This window comes from Pecten maximus, chromosome 2 (genome assembly GCF_902652985.1).
Source record: "Pecten maximus chromosome 2, xPecMax1.1, whole genome shotgun sequence".
In the NCBI taxonomy this organism is placed as follows: Eukaryota; Metazoa; Mollusca; class Bivalvia; order Pectinida; family Pectinidae; genus Pecten; species Pecten maximus.
Window position 1 is genome coordinate 27,162,179 of NC_047016.1, and position 22,435 is coordinate 27,184,613.

Here is a 22,435-nt window from a genome sequence, read left to right on the forward strand (position 1 = left end):
AATTCCATATAGGAATACCCCAATACAAGATTTAATGAATAAGAACGGGACCTATATAGATTTTATTAATTCAAAATGCCCCCCCCCCCCCCCAAAAAAAATGACCGAGCAGAAAAATTGTAAGGTATCAATGTTTATTACTTTTGTTTCAGAGGAAATCCACGACACTGTGACGAGCAGAGAAGATGAATCTGTGTGAGACGAGGAAAATACTGGATATCAAATAATAAATTAAGTCTTGTCACTAAAATATATAGCAGGTCATGTTTTGTATAAAAGTGTACATTGGTGTGCGCTGGAAAACGTAGCACAGCGTGAAAAAGACGTGAAGTGAAATACAACGTGGCGACCCATTCATTTCACCAGAATTGAAGAAAGGTTTCATTTCGTTACGAAATTTTCGGTATGAAGTCTAATTTCAACTAAATGACATTTATGCAATGTTGCCGAAACGTCGAATAAATGTCAGATAAGCGTTGCAGACAAGTTACATTAGCGTTTCATGGTAATTACAAAACGTTGCCTAAAAGTTTTACTCTGTTACGAAATAATAAGAGAAACTTACTTACGTTTATGCAACGTTGCAGATACGTGGAACATATGGTAGATAAACGTTGCGGAAAGGTTATCATATTAACGTTACATAAATTAATTAATCGTTTAAGAAACGTCTACTGCACATTCATTCACGTTTGTGCATCGTTCCAATTACGGAAAAAATACGTGTATATAACGTGGGGATAACGTTTTAGTAACGTGTTTGTGTAACGTTAGGACGACGTCTTTCCAATGGACAAACTTACGTGAATCAAACGTTTCTGTTCAGGCGTAGTGCATAGTAAACGTAGCCATGTAACAGCTGATTTTAATCAGATTGATCTTTCGGTAATTTGTATTATATATTAAGGATTGTAAATCATATGATGTAATCTTTTAGTATGCTTATGAGCTGTCAGGCTTAGAGTGAATATAATATGTATAATTATATCGGGAAAGGGCTTTATATAAGTTGTATAACTTGTGCCCAATCCCTTTGTAAAGTTCAGTTACAAATAAAAATATGTTTAAATAAATAAAAAGGCTTAGAGTGAATAAAGTGGAAGTGAAAAAGATCCCCCTCCTCTCTCTGCCCACACCTGCTGATACAGATGTGACACCATTTTATTACCGGACAGTTCAGGTATAGCCTCAGGAAATATTTCAATACACTGGCCAATTAGATATACACAGGCATGTCAATCATCTCCCCAGGTGTGAGAAATTGATCTTCAAATATTATAGAAATTACCATCCATATCTGTGAATGTATTAGGCAGCTAAAAGAATAGGATGGAGTAATATATATAGTTGAAATATGTTGAATGTCTTTATTGTCCAGTAAAGCAAAGTAAACAAATATTTCATACAGAAAATGAATCTGAGTAGTCAATCATATATAGTTCATAACCTTACTTATCATCAAGGTAAAGTACTGTATCCTGCACTTATTATTTCTTGCATATTGTGTAATATGCATAACCATAGATAATATATTAAATCATTATTATTGATTCTGATTTTGTATTTTACAAGTTCATGTAGAATTTGCAGAATGAGGATGTTGGAATTATAACACATGCTTTTTTCATTAAAATATAGAACTGTTAAATTGATATTCAACTCAGACGGCAATCGGACCGCGAAACACGAATGAATAAAAATGATTTTAGATATCTCTTGGTCATTTAAAACCCTAATATTCAACGTATGATATAGTTGTGCAATGAAGACATATATTTGGGTCCATTCCTCGAAAATAATGCCAATTTAATTAAACCGCATTAGTTCTCAGTTTCGGCAGAGACGTGTATATTTAGTTTCGGTAATTGTTTTCTCTACATTAAAGTGTACCTGGAACGAAAAACGATATTCAAATATGTTATTCTATGTAACCACCAAAGAAAAATGTCAAAATCTGTTCACCGAGTGCCGAGATATCGCACATCGAAGTACGCGAATTGCACCTGTCGTGAAGGACACTTAATTCAGAAATTAATAAATAGATTCATCATGATCTACACTAGACTATATCTCTCCCGTATGAAAACCAGCCTACAACGTACTTATACATACCAGATTTTATCCCTTATTTGAACATGTCATTGTCTCATGGATAACCGACGATTAAATGCTTGAGAAAGATATACATATATACGATCGTTGTCAGTGAAATAATATAAAAGTGCTTCGCAACAATTATAATATTATTGATAGTTTTCGTGCAGGTACATATATAAGGTACTTATTAAAACCATAATTTTAGCTCCGTTTTTTATGATAAAAAACATACAATTTAGTTCATCGTGACTAATCATAATTAATACTAAAACTTATTAAACTCGCAATGATTAAAGTGTACGATTTAATAAAAAAAAAAAAAAAATCTTTTTGTAATTGTGTAATTATCGTGAAGTGATCGAGACCCTTGTGATTTTGCTTTCCATTCGTGTCGCAAGTCATATCTTCACTTAAAAAAGGACTTTTAAAAGATGTATAAACATGTTCGGAGAATTACGAATTCTCAAGTTTGAATTGGTAAGTATACCGCTAAACAATTACCAGGTGTGAAATTACGGTTCACAAGCTCGTCACACCTGTCACTGCACCACAGGTGTCTGCGATTTCTGGTGTTCTAATCGGCACGCGCCAATAATTGCTTGTGAGGGAATATATTTTCAAGTTTTTAAAATCAAATACATAATTTTTGGAATTCAGTGAGTTTCGTTTTCCCTACAAGCAAAACAAATTCGTATATCAAAGGTTTGCCTATAGAATAATTAACCTAAGTTGGCTCATTCATATACCCACGATGTTGAAAATTTACTCTATGAATCTTGCCTGGGCGTTACTAATCTTTCATGGACAAGTTTTATCAAGTTCGGACAAATGATCCGAATATCACAAAAAGCGGTATCTTCCGAAGTAGATTTGCAACGTATCCATTGCTGTTTTGGCTAGTAAAAATTCTAAATTTTCAGAATTTATTTCACATCATGTATGAATTGCATTTTAAACTTATATTACTAGAAGCAGAGAAGTATTATAACCGAAATAAATATTGGTATGCAACAAACCATGCCCTCATAATAATAAAGGCTATATGATGTAAGTCGTTACATGTTATAAACGGCCCGTTATTTAAATGCTATGCATGTTACAACGACCCGTTAAAATAGAAACTTATTAAGATTTTACATGTTATATATGACCCGTTATAATAGAAAATTATTAAGATGATACACTTTGTATTTGACCCGTTATAATAGAAAATAGTAAGATGTTACAAGTTGTATACGGCTCGTTATAATAGAAAATTAGTAAGATGTTACATGTTATATATGGCCAGTTTTAACAGAACATTATGTCCCTGGTAGCACTTGTTATAACTAATTCACAAATATAACTCAAAAAGTTTATTCAGCCCTTACATAATTGTTATCTAATTCGCATTAATTGCAGGCACGTGTTCACGTTTGTTTCCAATACTTTCTACATATTTCCTATATGAAGCGTACCATATACAGAGTTTTGATATAGATGCCAAGCATTAATAAAAAATAAAATGAAATTACATGTACTATGGAAATATGAAAAACAAGTAAGTAGTAAAAATAAAAAAAAATTAAAACAGATTTACTACAAATATTAAAGCAATATCAGAATCAAGAACAAAAACTTGTTTATTTGTTCAAAAAATAAAGGTCGGCTTATGACACAAGAACTAACCACGTGGCCGTATTGTAAGAGTACAGGCTAGAGTTATGCCCCTTCGAATAGGGCGCTTCGAAATTGTATAAAGAAATACGAGTCAAAACAACAAAACCCAAATCGTCGTTTATCAAGTCGACCAAGAACTTTTTTCAAAGCCATTTTTAACATGATAATGCATTTATCTCGACATTTAAGGGTGTTTTTGGGTAGGTTTATGGTGTTTTGGAGTGTTTTTGGGTAGTTGTGCGTTTTTGTGTCTTGAAATATACGGACCAAGAAAACAAAAATCAAAATCGTAGTTTAGCAAGTCGACAAAAAAATGTTTTAACACTAATTTTAATGTGATAATGCGATTATCTCGACATTTAAGGGTGTTTTTGGGTAGGTTTATGGTGTTTTGGGGTGGTTTTTGGGTGTTTTTGGGTAGTTTTGGGTGTTTTTGGGTGTTTTTGGGTAAATCGTCGTACCGCCCATTTAGTCCCACCTAGGTGTTTTATTCCGTCCGTATAAACCCTCGCTTTACGCTAGTCAAAATTTCATACTTGACTCAACGCCATATTGCTAACTATGTAGGTCGCGGGCGACCTAATTACCATAATCAGTGCGCGATGGAACGAAAAGAAAAAAATACAACATTTATTTTTATATATTTTACCGCTTATAATTTATAAATAATGAATTTTTGAATTGAATATAACAGGTTTTGGGAAATAATAAGCTTAGTTTTCTTAATTTAAACTATGTAAGAAGAAAAACACAATAATTGATATGTGGTCTTTTCGGTCCATTGCATTCCGATTCGGGTGGTTATAGTCGTACTATCACTTACAAAATGGCGGGTCAACTGTATGAAATTTTGACTAGCGTAAAGCGAGGGTCTATACGGACGGAATAAAACACCTAGATGGGACTAAATGGGTGTTCTGGGGTAAATAAATATCTCATTCATCCATATATGTAAGGTAGGTGTTATTTCACTCCCGATTTTATTGTATTTACACCAGATTCTTAGCGACACCAAACGGTGTCGGATAATTCCACGTTTTCATATAGTAGTGCACTCTGGCCCTACACCAGACATGGTGTCAGGGCCAGAGGAAACTGGGGCTACTACCGACCTTAACTCTCGCTTTTTGTCACATATAACTTTTCTGTCATAAATGCTTCGATTTGCTACTGTTTTTATAGCTATATTTAGCTATTATAGTGGAATATCACTATAATAGTGAAATCAGGACTTCTCCCCGATCTGTATATAGCTATGTATACATTTATATGAATACTGAAACTGATGTCATATGCTACTCAAAATAACGAGCCCCTATGGCATAAACATGCAATTACAACCGGTCAGAATTTTAAAGACTGACTGCGTATCGATCTATTGCTGAATTGCTCTTTTAGTTCGGGTTCTATAGTGCCTCATACAGGCATGGGATGTACTGTTCTGTAATATGGCAAAGTTATCTGTTGATGATATTTACTTTCCCCGCCTTTCGTGCCAAGTCTGTGGGGTCCTCATCAGGAGAATTTGGGAAAACGTCGCGAGGTTGCTCCTTCTCCTCCTCCATCTTTGTATACTTAGCATATAATCGGGATCATCGAGATGCTTAGACCGTCGGAATTCCTCGGGTGTGGGATATGGCGCGAGTCAAAAATTGCAATCGGAACTCTTCGGAAGTTTGACATTGCAAGTAGTGTATGTACTAAATATATCGTTGAAGTTACTTCTTCTGGTGAAACAGTCTTTCAATGATTTTCACGCATGTTCCGCTTCTAAAAACAAAAAACATGTATTAGGTTATAATGTTTCTGCTGTTTACAGAAAGACACAAGGAAAGTGCGAAAATCATGGCAGTAGAATATGTAATAAATCTAATTTCTCTTCCAGTTAAAACTTATTATCGGGCTATTATTAGGTACCTGTGGCAGTTCAAGGTTGAAAAACGATATTCTTAAATTATTTACTGTACATTACTAAAATAACATGGTTTACCACCGAAGTGGAAGCGAACAATCAGGACAACCGCATAAATTGACAGCAATGTTTCAATGATTGTAATCATTAATTTTAACCTCGAAATATAGGCGTACACTCACAGCTATTATACCGTCATGTCATACTGGTTTCAGATTCCTAAAATGTTCCTAATTCATTATAACTATTTTACTTTTATTGTTTTGTTGATGTGAAACTATAGCTAACCATATCACTTCTTGATCTTACTCACAATTATATATACATCATCAGATTCAATCTTGCAGTGCATATTCAGTGTATATTCATTTAATCCGTGGTCAGCGGGTGATTTTAATCGTGCTTCATTATGAACTTGACACCGATATTAGCTAACCTTTACACCTAGTGCACTACGTTTAAACTAGTAATGCACCACATTTAAACTACAGGTAAACTAGTAGTGCACTACACCCTAAGAGGTGGTAAACAGCAAAAACTCCATACAGGTAATGGGCAGTATCCAAGGCTACCTGTGATTTTTACCTGTACTGTATATATATATATAAGGCTATATAGCAGTTATATTCAAAGGCCGTAATAGCAGACGTAAAACCCTTTAAATAAATAATAAATATATTCCAAGAGTTATTAAAAAGGTTTTGGAAGTTTAGTTTGATGTTATATTTCAACCTTTCTATTCTTGTTAATCATACACTGTAACTAAGTAAGACAGATTTACTTTATAAAATCCTTTAACTAAGTTAAATTGTTCAAGCTAAGTTTCATTTATCTTTTGGTACTTTATATTTTGTATTGATTGATCAGTTATATATTTCACATGTTTAATTCCAGTAATTTTGTTTTCATCACTTGAAAGTATGTAATAAAACGTTTGAAAACAATTATCTTTACTTGAACATTTTCAATTTGATACATTTAATTTATATTGTAGTTTAATTTCAGATTAAATTAAGCAGCCTATTCATAATTTCATTTTTGATGTGATATTATGCTTATTAAAACCTAATTCAGCCCATAATATATGTTGAACATTCTATGTGTATACATCAAATGCTAAAAGTCAGAAACCTGAACACATAAAGAAATCGATTAAACATTGATTTAATATGTAAAGAAAGAGATTCTTTGAATGTACTGGTAATTAAGTGATCATAACAGTTCTACATTTCAAAATTTTAAGTTTATAAAAGGTATTTGTTACTTGTAATACACCTTCCATCTTCCTTTACTGAAATAGTTGATTTCTGTACACTTTGAAGATCTAACTTATTGGATCTGATTTTAGGTACATGTATCAGTTATGTAGTAGTGTCATTATTTTACAATACTGCTTTTTAATTGTTTATATTTATTTCATCTCTACGCGAGCGTGTATACCGGATGTCAGCCGTCCGCGAAATACGTATACCGTACGTGTACTGTACGTATCATACGCAATGCGACATGGCGTTAGCGCGCGCGGGAAATTAGCACGTGTGGATGAATGTGAGCCACTGGACGGATGTGACGTATCGTTATGTAACTTGTCTATCTATTATGTATATTGTCCATATATGGTGTTGTCTACATGAATGTTTCGAATGTTTGATGTTGGGTAATTTTAGTGGGGTTATGGTCACTTTTGGACAGAGTGGCCGATGCAACAGCACCTATATCTATGCTACAGAATTATACAACTATTTGAATCTGTCGACGATTAGGCCAGTCTGAGATTTAAGTACTTGTCTAAATTATATAAGCGTAATATAATATAGTATTTGTTTAATATATTTGATAAGCGTTATAAGTTTATTATTTTTGAAAGTTTCTCTTTGAGTTAAATATCGGGCGTGGTCAATTTAGAGAACAAGTTGTTTCAATGAAGCGTTAATATTATTTTAATGTGTATTGTTTTATTTAAATAGTACGACTACATTGTAAATATTGTACGAGTCGGCAAGCAAAGACTCGGCGGACTTGGTCCGGGAAAAGCCCTCTTCGCATTGAGGTGGGTATTTTTATAATGTGACGTATTTTGTAATTATTCATGTAATTGGTAATAGATATACATGTAGCTATCTTCTATCTAATTTATGGAATGAATAATTAGCTGTAAAGTATATATATGTTTAACAATTTCAACTGATTACGATCAGTTATTAGATGCTACATCTTGTATAATTGTTTGAATGTATTATGCTGTAATGTGTATTATTGGTAATATGATTTATTCATGTTACAGGGTTTTTTGTATTGGATACAATAAACTTCGTATGAAAGAACCCTAGGAGTTGTGTTATCATGGGAAGAACATATCTACTACAGTTACATGCAACACAGAATGAGATAATGGCCTGAGGGAACAATTAATGTCGTTTTTGTTATGAAATACATATACTGGCAAACTTGGGGAGGGAGGGGGAGAGCAACTGTTTAAAGCTTATATAACACACATACATGTTGATGTATCTGGAGCTGTACTTGTCATACAACCACAGGTGCCTGACTCGTTTTATAAAATAATAACATATAGAGTACATATAAATGTCATTCATATGTACTCTATATGTTATTATTTTATAAAACGAGTCAGGCACCTGTGATACAACACTTGAAATGTACAACACTTGTATTTGTAATTTCGTAATTTTCTTCTATAAAGTTAACCTGCTAACAAATATAGTATATACACATGTGGATCACGTGGGCCTTAAGCCAAAGGTTGTTTTTTTTTACAATTCACGGGAGGAGTAATTGGGGACTTGACAAAACTATAGCCAGGTGTTAAAACAAGTATACCTTAATACTGATCCTCATCTGATATATATGGGTAAGGTGTTATGGAGGTCTATCAGGTGGTGGTAAGGTTGGGGTTTTGGCCCTGGGGCCCTGGTGGCCATGACAACAGGCATGTCCTGAGAGTACCAATTATACATACAGGTACATGTACATAACTTGTTGTGTAGATATTGTCTCTTACAGAACATAAATGAGAATATACGAAACTTCTGATTCTTGATTCTGTACTATGAAATGACTTCATGGTTGAATTAACAGATATTAGTGAAGTAACAATACATTGAATTTAAAAATATTTTTGTGTGATAAAATAATAAATATCAAAATATATGTACATATACAGTGTACTTGAGAAAAAGATCTACAAACAGTCATCAAGGCCTAAGGTAGAATTAATATATTAATTACATCTAAACATAGTATTTAGGTCTCTGATCTAAACAAATAAATGAAAAGCATCAACATTTTGAAATCAGGAAAAACCTTGATTTTACACTATAATGAAATCTTTAAAAAAAAATAATGATAAAAAACCCCACTACAAACCCAATTGATAGAGTTTTAATTCCTCTTGTGCAATATATCATATAAGAGCCGCAGCCAATTTTATTTTGAGTTAATATTAGATTAAATTTTATCAACATTTAAGTATACCTGCATGGTAAAGTCAGGATGACAGATATAAGGCAGTCAATTTACACAGGTCTGTATAAGTAACAACTACAGGTATCTAACACAGGTGTCCAGTGGCACTGTCCATCTTTATAGGGGGATCTGTGGTCACACCTGACTGGACGTAGTGCACTACTAGTTTACCTGTAGCTTAAATGTAGGAGTGCACTAGGGTGTAAAGGTTAGCTTACACTCAACTGTACACGAATGTGATATCACAAGTTTACACGAATGTGATATATCACTTACAAGAATGAGATATCACTTACAAGAATGTGATACCACTTACACGAATGTGATATCATTTACACGAATGTGATATCATTTACAAGAATGTGATATCACTTACACGATGTCAATCTGGTCACACTGACGAAGAAAACGGTCGTGACCGGCTGCCATTTTTTCAGGAACATGATTCACTATGCTTTGAAATATAGATTCCCTGATCCGCTTAATAAACTAGTTCCCTATTTGTAAAAGTTGATATCACCTATTTAAACTTTTTAGTGATACCAGAGACGTATTTATCATATTTCATGGAAATTTAAACTTAATTTTAACATTAAACTGCGCCCCAACCCCAAGTAAATGCAGAGACATATATACAGAGAGATTAGTAACATCGCTATTTTCCCGTTCACATAGTGGCTCCCTTTATTCGTGACCACTCAAGCATATCCCTTATCGAGAGCGTCCTGTCGCCTATCAAACACACGCGAGCGCAGGTAAATCGGGCTATGCGCATGTGTGTATCGTAGTATTGGAACTTATTCGACATGTTCTGGTTAATCCGCCATTACGTCAGACCAAAACATCGTCATTTTAAATACACACAGAAAGCACATCGTTTTATTTTGGCCACTACAAAAGTTACCACATTAACCAAAAACTATCATACTTATGGAATGTGGTCTTGATTATCATGCACATTGTTGTCATTTATCCGTATTCTCGAAAACCCCATAGGGACTTTTCGAAAATTGGAGATTCCCGCCGATCTTTCCTGCGTTGTGCTTGACTTTCATACTCAAAATACAAACACTTGGACAGCAAATTGTGATATATTTCATATTGATGACACTTCTGCACTTTGATATTAATAAAATTAAAGCACATAATTGGATCTTGGTGATGATTTCAAATAGAAATTATCGATAATTATGTGTCTGGTTTTCAAGTTTTCTCCAATATGGCGTCTAGTGAAGACTGAACCGAGCGACCGCAAAGGATTGTGGGAAGGTCAGGGGCCACTATGTAAACACAAGGGCAAATAGAGAGCTGCCAATCTCTCTGTATATATGTCTCTGGTAAATGGTAAAAAACAAATCAGACTCAAATATCGAATTTAATTCAAACTAAAAAAGAAAGAAATGTGCATACTGATATGAATCAAAGGTCGGGGTGTTTCTTTCATTTATTATCATTTTATGTAGAGTCTATTTATGATTTTTGACAGAAGTGTGCAGTGAGGCCCGTTATACAAACCTGCGTCAGATCCGTACATATATTTAGCCTTAGTTCCGTACTCCGTTTTGTGGATTTCGAACTTCCGGTGGGTCACGAGTGTGTAGTTTCGATTTGCTTTGTCAACCAAGAGTCATTGTTGTACGAAGACATACTAGATTCTATATCCAAAAAAAAGGATGTTGGAAAATAGTATATTATCATCGGTTTTATGTGTTATTCTTTTATGTTTCGTGACTATTGTCGAAGCAAAACAGCCACACATTTTATTTGTTCTTGCCGACGATTACGGATATAACGACATTGGTTATCATGGATCAGAAATCAAGACACCGACCCTGGACAAGCTGTCTGGAGAGGGTGTTAGACTGGAGAATTATTATGTACAGCCCATATGTACACCTACCAGGAGTCAACTTATGTCTGGAAGATACCAGGTATAACATTTCAAATAATGCTTACATTTTTTTATTCTCAGTTTCTGTTCATACTGTAGTGTAGGTACTAAATGTACCTTGATTGATTAACATTTATTCGGCTGCCGCTTCAAATTTTCCGTACGGCGGATACATCATCAAATGACCCTTTATGTCTTTGTAGCTCAGCGCAGTGTGAAATCATTAAATAAATATATAACTGATCAATGTATGAAGTGTTTTTTATACATTTATTTGATATATTTTTCATAATTTTCCTTAAAAAGGTTATGATATTTGTATTTTCTTTATTTTCAGTTTTTATTTGATGAACAAAAGATGTATGTTTTTTGTTGTAGGGTTCATAGTTTTGTAGTATAAAAGGCCCTATATACTTTGCATGTTACATGTACATGTATACATGCTAGCCCAAATTTCCTCTGGTCCTGACACCATGTCTGGTGTAGGGCGGTGACAGGGCCAGAGGAAACTCTGGCTAGTATACATGCATGATTATCAATATGTATGTTGTAATTTTATGCATGTAACGTTCATAGTTGTATCAATTCATTTTCTCAATTTAATGATTTTTTTTGTAGATGAAAGTTTAAATTTAATTCACAGATCCACACCGGACTGCAGCATGGTATAATCTGGGCACCCCAACCGAATGCCTTACCAAGAGACAGCCCCACCCTACCAGACAAGATGAGAGAGGCTGGATACTCCACACATGCTGTAGGGAAATGGCACCTGGGCTTCTACAAGGAGGAGTATCTCCCCAACAACAGGGGATTTGACACATTCTATGGTAAGCATACAATTTGATAATATTCATGTAACTAATTTCAACATAATTATAATTGTTTGATATTAATTGCTTACTTAACTTTAAAAGAAAACTACATGTAATATCAAATTAAGTACATTATTAAAAATCGTTTGTTTGGATACTAGTGATTATTTGTCTTTTATCTCAATATGCAAAGTGTATAATGACATAACAAAATTGATGATAGATCAGGTCATCAACATGCCAGTTTTAATCATCGGATGAATTTCTGCCTCATAATCTTCATGTTATCTAACCTCAGGTAAACATTAACATTTTGTACTGCCATCAGATACAATATATGGTCAAGGACATTGACTAAATAATGTTTTCAGATGATGGAACCATGTAAGCTAAAGTGTCATATGATACATTCGTACTGTACCTTGTATACCCTGACGTTATTTTTCAGAGAGTTATCTTTTTCATTATTATTATATAAAGGCTATTTGACTGGAAGTGAAGACTACTATACTAAGTCAAGATGTTCTGGACATGATTTTTGTGGGAGAGATTTACGAGACAACTTTAAAGCTGTTGTGCCCAATCCAGATGAATACTCAACAGAGATGTACAGTAAGCGTGTTATAGACATTGTCAACAACTACAACTCATCCAAGGTAATATACTTTACATGTAACAGTTCTTATAGGTGGCATAATTGGTAGTGTACTGGCCTGTCACCTAGCCAGCTGGGATTTGATTTCTCAATCAGATCCTAAAACTTAAAAAGATAAGTAGTGACCCCTGCATGAGCTTTAGTTTTAATCCTTGTGTGCCAATAATAGTAATTGATACATATGGAAGTTGATCAAATCTATTTAATAATTGTTGCAAAATAGATAAGTTACTGTATGTTGCCAGGAAAAGGAAAAGAAAATTCACTAACACCAATCTGATTAAAATACATCTCTTCAATACACCTACGCTAGCGTGGGGGTATTGAAGAGATGTATTTTTTTTATTCAGATTCCACTAACACCAACACCGAAGCATTTCAAAAACATCAACAATAAGAAATGTAACAGAAGTTTTCAGGACAAAATACATTAACGTTTAATTTTACCGCTGACTTGCCATTATGCATTTATAAACTTTCTGAAATAATAATCTTTTTTGTGTGTACATTGTATATTACCATTGTGAAAGCTGTTTGTGTGTCAGCAGGCTAAAAACATACAAAATATCATTAAAGAGATATGATTATTTACCTGGGTATTTCAAACAGAGCACAACTACAACAGGAAGTTCATATCTACATTCTTTGGGTTGCTGGAACATCACAATTAATGTATATGATTGATTGTGGTTTTGTTTTGTATTGTCCAATGTCCTATCAGCGATTGAGCTATATATGGTTATTTAGGGATGAACCCCCCCCCCCCCCCCCCCCCCCCCCCTGTGAGCAAAATGCATACATGTGTGTTTTGGGAGGTGGTGGTATGTTGGTGTTGTTTTTATTCATTGTGATTTAGATATTTAACATTTGTATAATTTGTATCCATTCCTGGTACAGTCATCTGTACATGACACATAAGTACCAGCTGTCGGTGATCAGGTGATCTGCTCCCTAAGTACTTTATCTGGCATTAAGTCCATGTCTGATAATAAGCTCACCGATAAATCCTTGTAGATCTGAAGTAGAGAGTAATATCACTTCATTGTCCTATGATAAACCTAGCAATGTACATATACCATGATTATGTATATATGTACTATGAGTAAGAGATGATGCAGTTGTCACCATGCATGAGGTTACTACAGATTAGTATGATGTATTAATTTTAACTGTAATTTTGCTGTCTACTGTACATTTCAATTATCTGTATAAGGCTTCTTAAAACAGATTTATTTCTGTGACAATCTGATTTAATGTATAAGGAAATAAGTTTAATAATTATAACATTTCTTCGTGGCTATTCAAAGTAATGTAGGGGTCAATATGTAATGTGCTCAAATAAACCTTAATACATGTACATATAATGTACATTTTTTTCTGGATTCATTGTGATATAGCAGTATTTACTATGTATCCTTTCTGAATTTCATATTGAATTGTTCAGCAGTAGTTTTAATGTGTCAGTATGTTTATCATTAAAGCATTGGTTCCCATCAACTGATGTATCTTTGTGTCACAAAATAGTTACTGTAGGTTAGAATCTAATTGTTAATTATGATGTATGCTGTTTATCATTTTTGCTAGTTTTTGTCCCAGTATTACATGGTAGTTTTAACAGTTCTCAGGACTTTCAGCAGAGCTAGACAAGCTAGGAGGTTTGATTATTTAGCAGAACAAGATAAGTTAGGAAGTGTGATTAGCAAAACACATACCGGGTATAGTGTTTTTGACCTAATAAGTGCACCATGTGCTTAAAAAAACTAAGAGAGAGCACTTCAAATAAAACCAACGTACAGGGAAAAAATTCCATTTGAAATTTGTGTGGAAAAAACGTTTTTATATACATATTATACATTTATGTTGTGAAAATGAAGATTATATTAACAGATCAGTGAGGTAAGGAACTGAAAAAAGGTGGGGGTGGCCTATAGCTACAGATATGCTTATTAGGTCAAATATGGTACACCTGTACAATGTATACCGGGGGTATATGTTAATTTAGTAAAATGAAGTTAATTAAATTCTCTAACTATTTGTCTTTTCAGCCTATGTTTCTGTACCTAGCATTACAAGCTGTCCACTCACCATTACAAGTTCCATCAAGGTACACCGACAAGTATGCTCACATCAAAAACCACAACAGAAGAACATACGCAGGTCAGTATACTTCAGATCGGATATCCCTGTTAGAGTTCGTGTTTTTCTGGTAGTTTATAATTATATAGGTATACAATACATGGAATTCTAATTAAATGAGAAGGACATATAAATATCTGGAGTTATGTTGTGTCAATTGTAATGTAACACCCAGGTTTAGAAGTACTTATTGTGGGACCCTTTTCTGATATGTTTACACTAGTTGTTCCATCACAATTAAGAAAAGATTCAATTATTAAAAAGGAAAGAACAGCTTCAAAAATAAAATTGTAAAACTTAAGTTTGTCTCAAAGTCTTAGTGGTAGCTCAGTCAGTTAGAGAGCCAGCCATGTAACCTCTGGTGACGATTTGAGGTGTGTGGTTTGATGATCCCTACCTGTGTTGGTTTGTGTTTCTCAGGAAGCTAAGAAATGGGCCAGTCTTTTCTGTCATGGTTGTGTCCCCAGGCAATATATTTAACCTTAATTGCTTTGGATATGACATGCAGTAGGCCTTCCGTATGTTATTCATTGAAGTAGTCACCAACTACTACAAGGAGACCCCTCCTCAAAATGACCCTGGCTGTTCATGAAGTGATAAACCAAGCAAACAAAGAAATAAGGTCTGTGAAATATACATGCTAAAAATTGTCTTATTATGATAAAAAATTGTTAAGATTAGATTGCAATTGTTTACTGTAGTATATATGTCTTTGTGCAATGTATATATATATATAGGGATTGGATTTCACTTTTATGTTAACCATGCTTTTATGGAGCAATTCCTCTAAGAATATATTCTATGGGGCGCACTAGCGCCCCATTTAGAATATATTCTTAGAGGAATTGCTCCATAAAAGCATGGTTAACATAAAAGTGAAATCCAATCCCTATATTTACACTTACGGATGTTGTTTCTATAAGTCTTTGTGATTACAATATTTTTTCTTTGTAAATAAAAAAATCATATAAAAGTCGGACACAGTGGGAGGAGTCAATTATTAGAACAGCCAATGGTGACGCTTCACAACAAATTGAGACTTTTTTTCCGCGTTAAACAATAGTTCTGTTTTTTATGATGATATTAACATAAATAACAAAAACATTTTGATAGATTATCATATTTAATATTGTCAAACATGTTATTTTTATACATTTAACAATGGTAAACAAACCCTTTGTAACTTAAATTGTAAATGTAAACAAAGCCATGTGCTTGGCGAAAGTAGTTCCAGTACCCTGTCATATTTTCATACGCAAGTTCAAAGGTCAATGTTTCCATGCAAGAATGGTAAACAAATCGGTCTGGTATTGTTATATAGTGACACAACTTTGCAAGTGTAAATATACAGGTATGGTAGCGGCCATGGACGAGGCTGTGGGTAACATCACAGCAGCATTCCAGGCCAAAGGAATGTGGGATGATACCATTATGGTTTTCTCAACAGGTTTGTAAGATTTCTTCTTTTTGTTATCTCTAAAACATATTTGGTGCATTTTCAATAATTTTGCAATTCTAAAATTATTGTTATCTCACATTTCTTTTATAAATGTTTTGGAAAATGTTTTGCACAATTGAACATTGATACTTTCAGACAATGGGGGACAGATATTATCTGGGGGCAATAACTGGCCCCTTAGAGGATGGAAGGCGTCTCTATGGGAGGGAGGGATGCGCGGAGTCGGATTTGTACACGGGAAAGCCCTACAGGAAAAGAGACGTGTGTCCCCTGAACTTCTACATGTAACAGACTGGTATCCAACATTGGTAGGACTAGCAGGGGGCTCCCTCAATGGCACTAAACCCCTCGATGGATTCAATCAATGGAAAACAATCAGGTGTGAAGAATGTTACAAGCAGATTCTATTAATAATTATCATAGTAAAACAGGACATGTTGTTATCACCTTGTGAGCAATCTCTCTGATATTACAAGTGTTCATTATTATTACATTGTATTATATATATACATGTATATATATATATATACATATAAATAGATCTCTATAATTGTTAAAGTTTACTAAACACTGTTAGAACTTTGTTATTGTCTTTATCCAGCACATAATTATGTTCATGTTATGAAAAAATATTACAGAATACTAAAAACGTTTCTGTGTACATTTCTTTGAATTATTTTATATGACTTGATATCTTATAAAACGACAGTTTCAATATTTTTGTTCTATTCTAAAAAATGTTTGATGCAAAATGTATCTGCTGAAATCTGTTATGTCTTTCATGGCACAATATTTTATCTTTTTGTGCTAAAGAATGGTCTTATAAGCTATATATTGGATTCATTTGTCAGTGAGGGAGCTAAGAGTCCCAGAGAAACTCTGCTACACAACATAGACCCACTAACCAAGCCTGTGGGAGACAAACTGAAGGGGAGTCCGTTTGATAATCGCTACAGGGCTGCTATCAGATGGAGAGACTGGAAGTTAATTACAGGTCACCCAGGTATATCTTTCATTAGATGGAAACTATATTGACAAAAGGTCTAGGAATATTACTACTACTGCCATGTCAATGTATCATATGGCAGGTTATTGTTTTCCCTCACAACAGTTATATATTTGAATATACTGAGTGATTTTTTTTCTGAACACAACATTCAAATGATAAAGGCATAATTAGTGATATTTTTTTTCATTTTTGCTGGTCAAAACAATTTACATTGAGAATTGTTTGTTATAATTCAAATTGAGAAATCTTTTACACAATTTTTTGCTAATGTGTATCTGATAAGTAAGATAAACACAATAAACTATACATACAGGCAATGGAACCTGGGTCCCAGTGCCCACTACTGACGAGGATATCCAGATGGACGATGATACTAGTCAATCCAAAAAGAACCTGTGGCTCTTCAATATCGCCAAGGATCCAGTGGAAAGAGTAGACCTATCATCAGACTACCCTGACATGGTGATGAAGATGCTGACAAAGCTACAGCAGCAGAACGAAACAGCTGTACCCTGTGTCTATCCTCCCTTTGATCCTAATGCCAACCCTGAACACCTTGGGGGCTGGTGGGGGCCATGGGAAAAGTAGGCTGTATTTAGCTTGTTTTGGCGAGACATACACAATATACTGTATAGCTGAAAAATAGTATTTTTTTTTTGTTATTTTCATATTCCTTTAGTTGGTGATAATTTGTAAGAATTCTATTGAGGTTGATATTTATGCGGAAATTTATTGTGGTAATTAAAAGGTGTGGTATATAATATATGTATATTTTTTTGTATTATTTTTTATGAACTGGTATTATTTATCATCATGACACATGAATTAACACTATACATTCCAAAGTCTTCCTATGAATAATTTTACTGTTTGTTACCATTATGAAAAAAAACCATTGTTTTGGATTAGTGCCTTACGGGTTTATATGTAAATTTGGTATTACATGTACGTGATTGGAATTTTGTCTTGTCTCCTCTTTGTGATGTAACATGAAGCAACAGGTTACAGAAATCATAAGTATACAAAGCATATTTTCTATTGTTATTTTACATGACATTGTGTATCTACCTTTATTGACCACTTATGCCAATGTTTTTGACACATTTTCGAATTAATGATGGCTTAATTTTGTTCAGATAATCTGTGACCATTTAAATCTGTACTATTATTATTGTAGTCTGGTTAAAGTAAGCCTTCGAACAGCATGTAACTATTACAGTCAGGTCCAGTAACCTTACTCTGTCAAACCTGGCTCATATCTATTTCTCCACATGATTATCTGATCATAGACGTACATACAGAGTTTTTGTTTTGAAAGGATTAATACTCTTTTTGTATCATATATTAGACTAGAATATAATATTGTATGCTGAACATTTCATCTACTAGTATTTACTGTGTTCATTTGCAAATATATACAAATGGCTTTGATTATATTAGTTTTAATATATTTGTCTTGTTAATTGTTTTGTGTATACTTCAACAGAATGTTAGTTTACTAGGAATCTCCTCATATAACTAGGAATCTCCTCATATAATATATATTGTTTTCTATTGAGCTGTTGCTAGGCCTATATTGTTACTTTTACTAGCATTTATTGTATTTATCACGCGGGTGCTCTTCCCTCCTCCTCCTACAAGTATTCTCATTTCTTAAGGAAGATGGACATTAGTAAATTGAAAATTAAGGAAAGGCACATTTTTTACTTAAAATAAAATGCTCATCTGCCAATTGTATAATAATTACATGTTAGAATTATGATGCAGTAATAAGTCTGTTAATAAGTAAGTTGATTTATTTAGGGAGAATGAGAAAATAGTGTACCTACAGAATGTCTCCATCACAAATCATTTATCATGAAATGTTCAGATGTGCTACAAAATGTAATACAACTGTAAAAAAGGCATTAAGAAAATTGTCCAGCTTTGTGTAGCATTCTAAATATGCAATATGTCCTATCAGGCTCATAAGAGCTCAGCTCTGCTGGAATTTTGAAAATTGAATACTTTCTGGAAACAATTAATGAAAAAATGTGTATATTTGACATAAAATAATCTGATGATATGGACATACTACTTTATATTTTTGAAGTTTAGTTATACCTGTGATAGAAGTGCAATTTTTAGAAATATATAGTGCTGTTCTGTATTTATCAAGTATTTGTAACGATCTGTCGATAGTTGTTTGACCATTGGAGATAAAATGTGGTTCCTTCAATCTGGGAATCACATGGTGAACATACTGATGAAATATTTGTCATTTATAATTACTGATTACTGGCGGGGTACATGCTCTAGTATGATATAGGTCTGAAATACCTGTATATTCCAGAAACAAATTTCTCAAATATTTAACGTGGTGATCCCATTTTAATGGAAATGTTCATCCAATCTCACATGTTGTAGGCAAAGAGGGCTAAAATGATGCCTCAAAATAAATTACATGGTGACGTGACATTATTATAATAATTATTGTAGTAATTATCCTAGGTTTATTCTGATTGCAAACCATTTTTTGTAAGCATGTGAGCTAGCTAATAATCTAACATAGGCCTGTTCAGTGGACAGGGATAGCTCAACCCCAGTGCATGAGCTTTGTCGGTCAGCATGAGGCCCTCATATGCCTATGCTGGCCAGCAAATCTCTCGCAGAACAGGCCCATGAGAGATTCTGTTTGGTGACAATATTATCTCTGATTGGTGAGTGGATTGTGAGGTATGCCTGTATGTCATGGATATATTGTAACAAATGTTGGAAGAACTTGTGTTTGCAATCTTTCATTTCACCAGTAATGTTACAATAAAGTCTCCTAATCTTGGAGTTTAGATATTATTTTATAGGTACTGACGCTACAGCCAGTCGATGGCAGTTGCTATGGAAACCAAGTGCTACTCATTTTAAAGGTTTCATTGTTATGTATACATTCCTCTATTTTTACATTGTTTAGATCACTGTTCCTTGATCTGTCAATAAAATACGCTTATTATCAATATGAATGTTTTATTGATATTTTAAACTGATTTATTATAACAAGTAAAGATATCAAAGAAATATTTGTTGTAATTAAATGTACAGTTAACTCAATGTATTTCAATAGATATTTTTAGCCCACCATCATCAGATGGTGGGCTATTCAAATCGCCCTGCGTCCGTGGTCCGTGGTCCGTCCGTCCGTCCGTCCGTCCGTCCCTCCGTCCGTCCGTAAACAATTCTTGTTATCGCTATTTCTGAGAAAGTACTGAAGGGATCTTTCTCAAATTTCATATGTAGGTTCCCCTTGGTGCCTAGTTATGCATATTGCATTTTGGGACCGATCGGAAAACAACATGGCCGACAGGCAGCCATCTTGGATTTTGACCATTGAAGTTTGTTATCGCTATTTCTGAGAAAGTACTGAAGGGATCTTTCTCAAATTTCATATGTAGGTTCCCCTTGGTGCCTAGTTATGCATATTGCATTTTGGGACCGATCAGAAAACAAAATGGCCGATAGGCAGCCATCTTGGATTTTGACCATAGAAGTTTGTTATCGCTATTTCTGAGAAAGTACTGAAGGGATCTTTCTCAAATTTCATATGTGGGTTCCCCTTGGTGCTTAGTTATGCACATTGCATTTTGGGACCGATCGGAAAACAAGATGGCCGTTTGGCAGCCATCTTGGATTTTGACAATTGAAGTTTGTTATCGCTATTTCTGAGAAAGTACTGAAGGGATCTTTCTCAAATTTCATATGTAGGTTCCCCTTGGTGCCTAGTTACGCATATTGCATTTTGGGGCCGATCAGAAAACAAAATGGCCGACAGGCAGCCATCTTGGATTTTGACCATAGAAGTTTGTTATCGCTATTTCTGAGAAAGTACTGAAGGGATCTTTCTCAAATTTCATATGTGGGTTCCCCTTGGTGCCTAGTTATGCACATTGCATTTTGGGACCGATCGGAAAACAAGATGGCCGTTAGGCAGCCATCTTGGATTTTGACAATTGAAGTTTGTTATCGCTATTTCTGAGAAAGTACTGAAGGGATCTTTCTCAAATTTCATACGTAGATTCCCCTTGGTGCCTAGTTATGCATATTGCATTTTGGGACCGATCGGAAAACAACATGGCCGACAGGCAGCCATCTTGGATTTTGACCATAGAAGTTTGTTATCGCTATTTCTGAAAAAGTACTGAAGGGATCTTTTTCAATTTTCATATGTAGGTTCTCCTTGGTCCGTCGTATTGCATTTTTTGGACCAATCTGAAAACATTGTCGACAGACAACCATTATCGCTTAATCTCAAATTTCATATATAAGTTTAATTTCCCTTGTTTAAAAAGTACTGGAGGGATATTTCTCAATTTATACAGATTAGTAAAATGAAGGGAAAAGTAGAGAAAAGATCAATCTGACATGGAACCTATGAAGATCATTCAATGGTGGGCGCCAAGATCCCTCTGGTATAAGATTCCACCGACAATTTCTTTAATGAATTTATGCAACACTTATAATAGCATGTAGGTTTGTAGTGCCGATATATTCAGTATTACAAACGGAATTTAGCTGTTAAAAAATGTCGGCGTTTACCACCAATCGTTGTTGACACACGAAAATTATACTTCGAGTTATTCAATCATTTCAAATAGGATTTTTAGCCCACCATCATCAGATGGTGGGCTATTCAAATCGCCCTGCGTCCGTGGTCCGTCCCTCCGTCCGTCCCTCCGTCCCTCCGTCCGTAAACAATTCTTGTTATCGCTAATCCTCAGAAAGTACTGAAGGGATCTTTCTCAAATTTCGTATGTATGTTCCCCTTGGTGCCTAGTTATGCATATTGCATTTTGAGACCAATCGGAAAACAACATGGCCGACGGGCAGCCATCTTGGATTTTGACAATTGAAGTTTGTTATCGCTATTTCTCAGAAAGTAATGAAGGGATCTTTCTGAAATTTCATATGTATGTTTCCCTTGGTGCCTAGTTATGCATATTGCATTTTGAGACCAATCGGAAAACAACATGGCCGACAGGCAGCCATCTTGGATTTTGACAATTGAAGTTTGTTATCGCTATTTCTCAGAAAGTAATGAAGGGATCTTTCTGAAATTTCATATGTATGTTTCCCTTGGTGCCTAGTTATGCATATTGCATTTTGAGACCTATCAGAAAAGAACATTGCCGACAGGCAGCCATCTTGGATTTTGACAATTGAAGTTTGTTATCACTATTTCTCAGAAAGCAATAAAGGGATCTTTCTGAAATTTCATATGTAGGTTCCCCTCGGTGCCTAGTTATGCATATTGCATTTTGAGACTAATCGGAAAACAACATGGCCGAC

At 34.4% G+C, this 22,435-nt stretch overlaps 2 protein-coding genes across 4 annotated transcripts in view; one reads left to right on the forward strand and one right to left on the reverse strand.

The window, feature by feature from the left end:
• LOC117321670 (sorting nexin-4-like) overlaps positions 1-5,355 on the reverse strand; it is a 32,981-nt gene extending 27,626 nt beyond the window's left edge. For all 3 annotated transcript variants that reach the window (XM_033876179.1, XM_033876178.1, XM_033876177.1), the window contains exon 1: positions 5,235-5,355. In XM_033876179.1, the coding sequence (XP_033732070.1) occupies positions 5,235-5,321 (87 nt within the window). In that variant the 5' untranslated portion in view covers positions 5,322-5,355. The remainder of the gene's footprint in view (positions 1-5,234) is intronic.
• Positions 5,356-10,730: 5,375 nt separating this feature from the next.
• On the forward strand, positions 10,731-20,109 carry LOC117321672 (arylsulfatase J-like). Its single transcript, XM_033876180.1, has 8 exons — positions 10,731-11,085; positions 11,689-11,875; positions 12,341-12,516; positions 14,561-14,672; positions 16,003-16,098; positions 16,246-16,489; positions 16,962-17,113; positions 17,433-20,109. Exons 1-8 carry the CDS (start codon positions 10,828-10,830, stop codon positions 17,705-17,707), a joined length of 1,500 nt encoding a protein of 499 aa, XP_033732071.1. The 5' UTR covers positions 10,731-10,827; the 3' UTR covers positions 17,708-20,109.
• The last annotated feature ends 2,326 nt before the right edge of the window (positions 20,110-22,435 follow it).

What these genes read in the sequence shown, in the direction of transcription:
- LOC117321672 (XM_033876180.1), top strand. Translation starts at nt 10,828, where the DNA reads ATGTTGGAAAATAGTATATTATCATCGGTTTTATGTGTTATTCTTTTA. An exon ending in GGGATTTGACACATTCTATG is followed by an intron (nt 11,876 to 12,340) that starts GTAAGCATACAA and finishes TATTATATAAAG; the next exon opens with GCTATTTGACTGGAAGTGAA. An exon ending in GTTAATTACAGGTCACCCAG is followed by an intron (nt 17,114 to 17,432) that starts GTATATCTTTCA and finishes CTATACATACAG; the next exon opens with GCAATGGAACCTGGGTCCCA.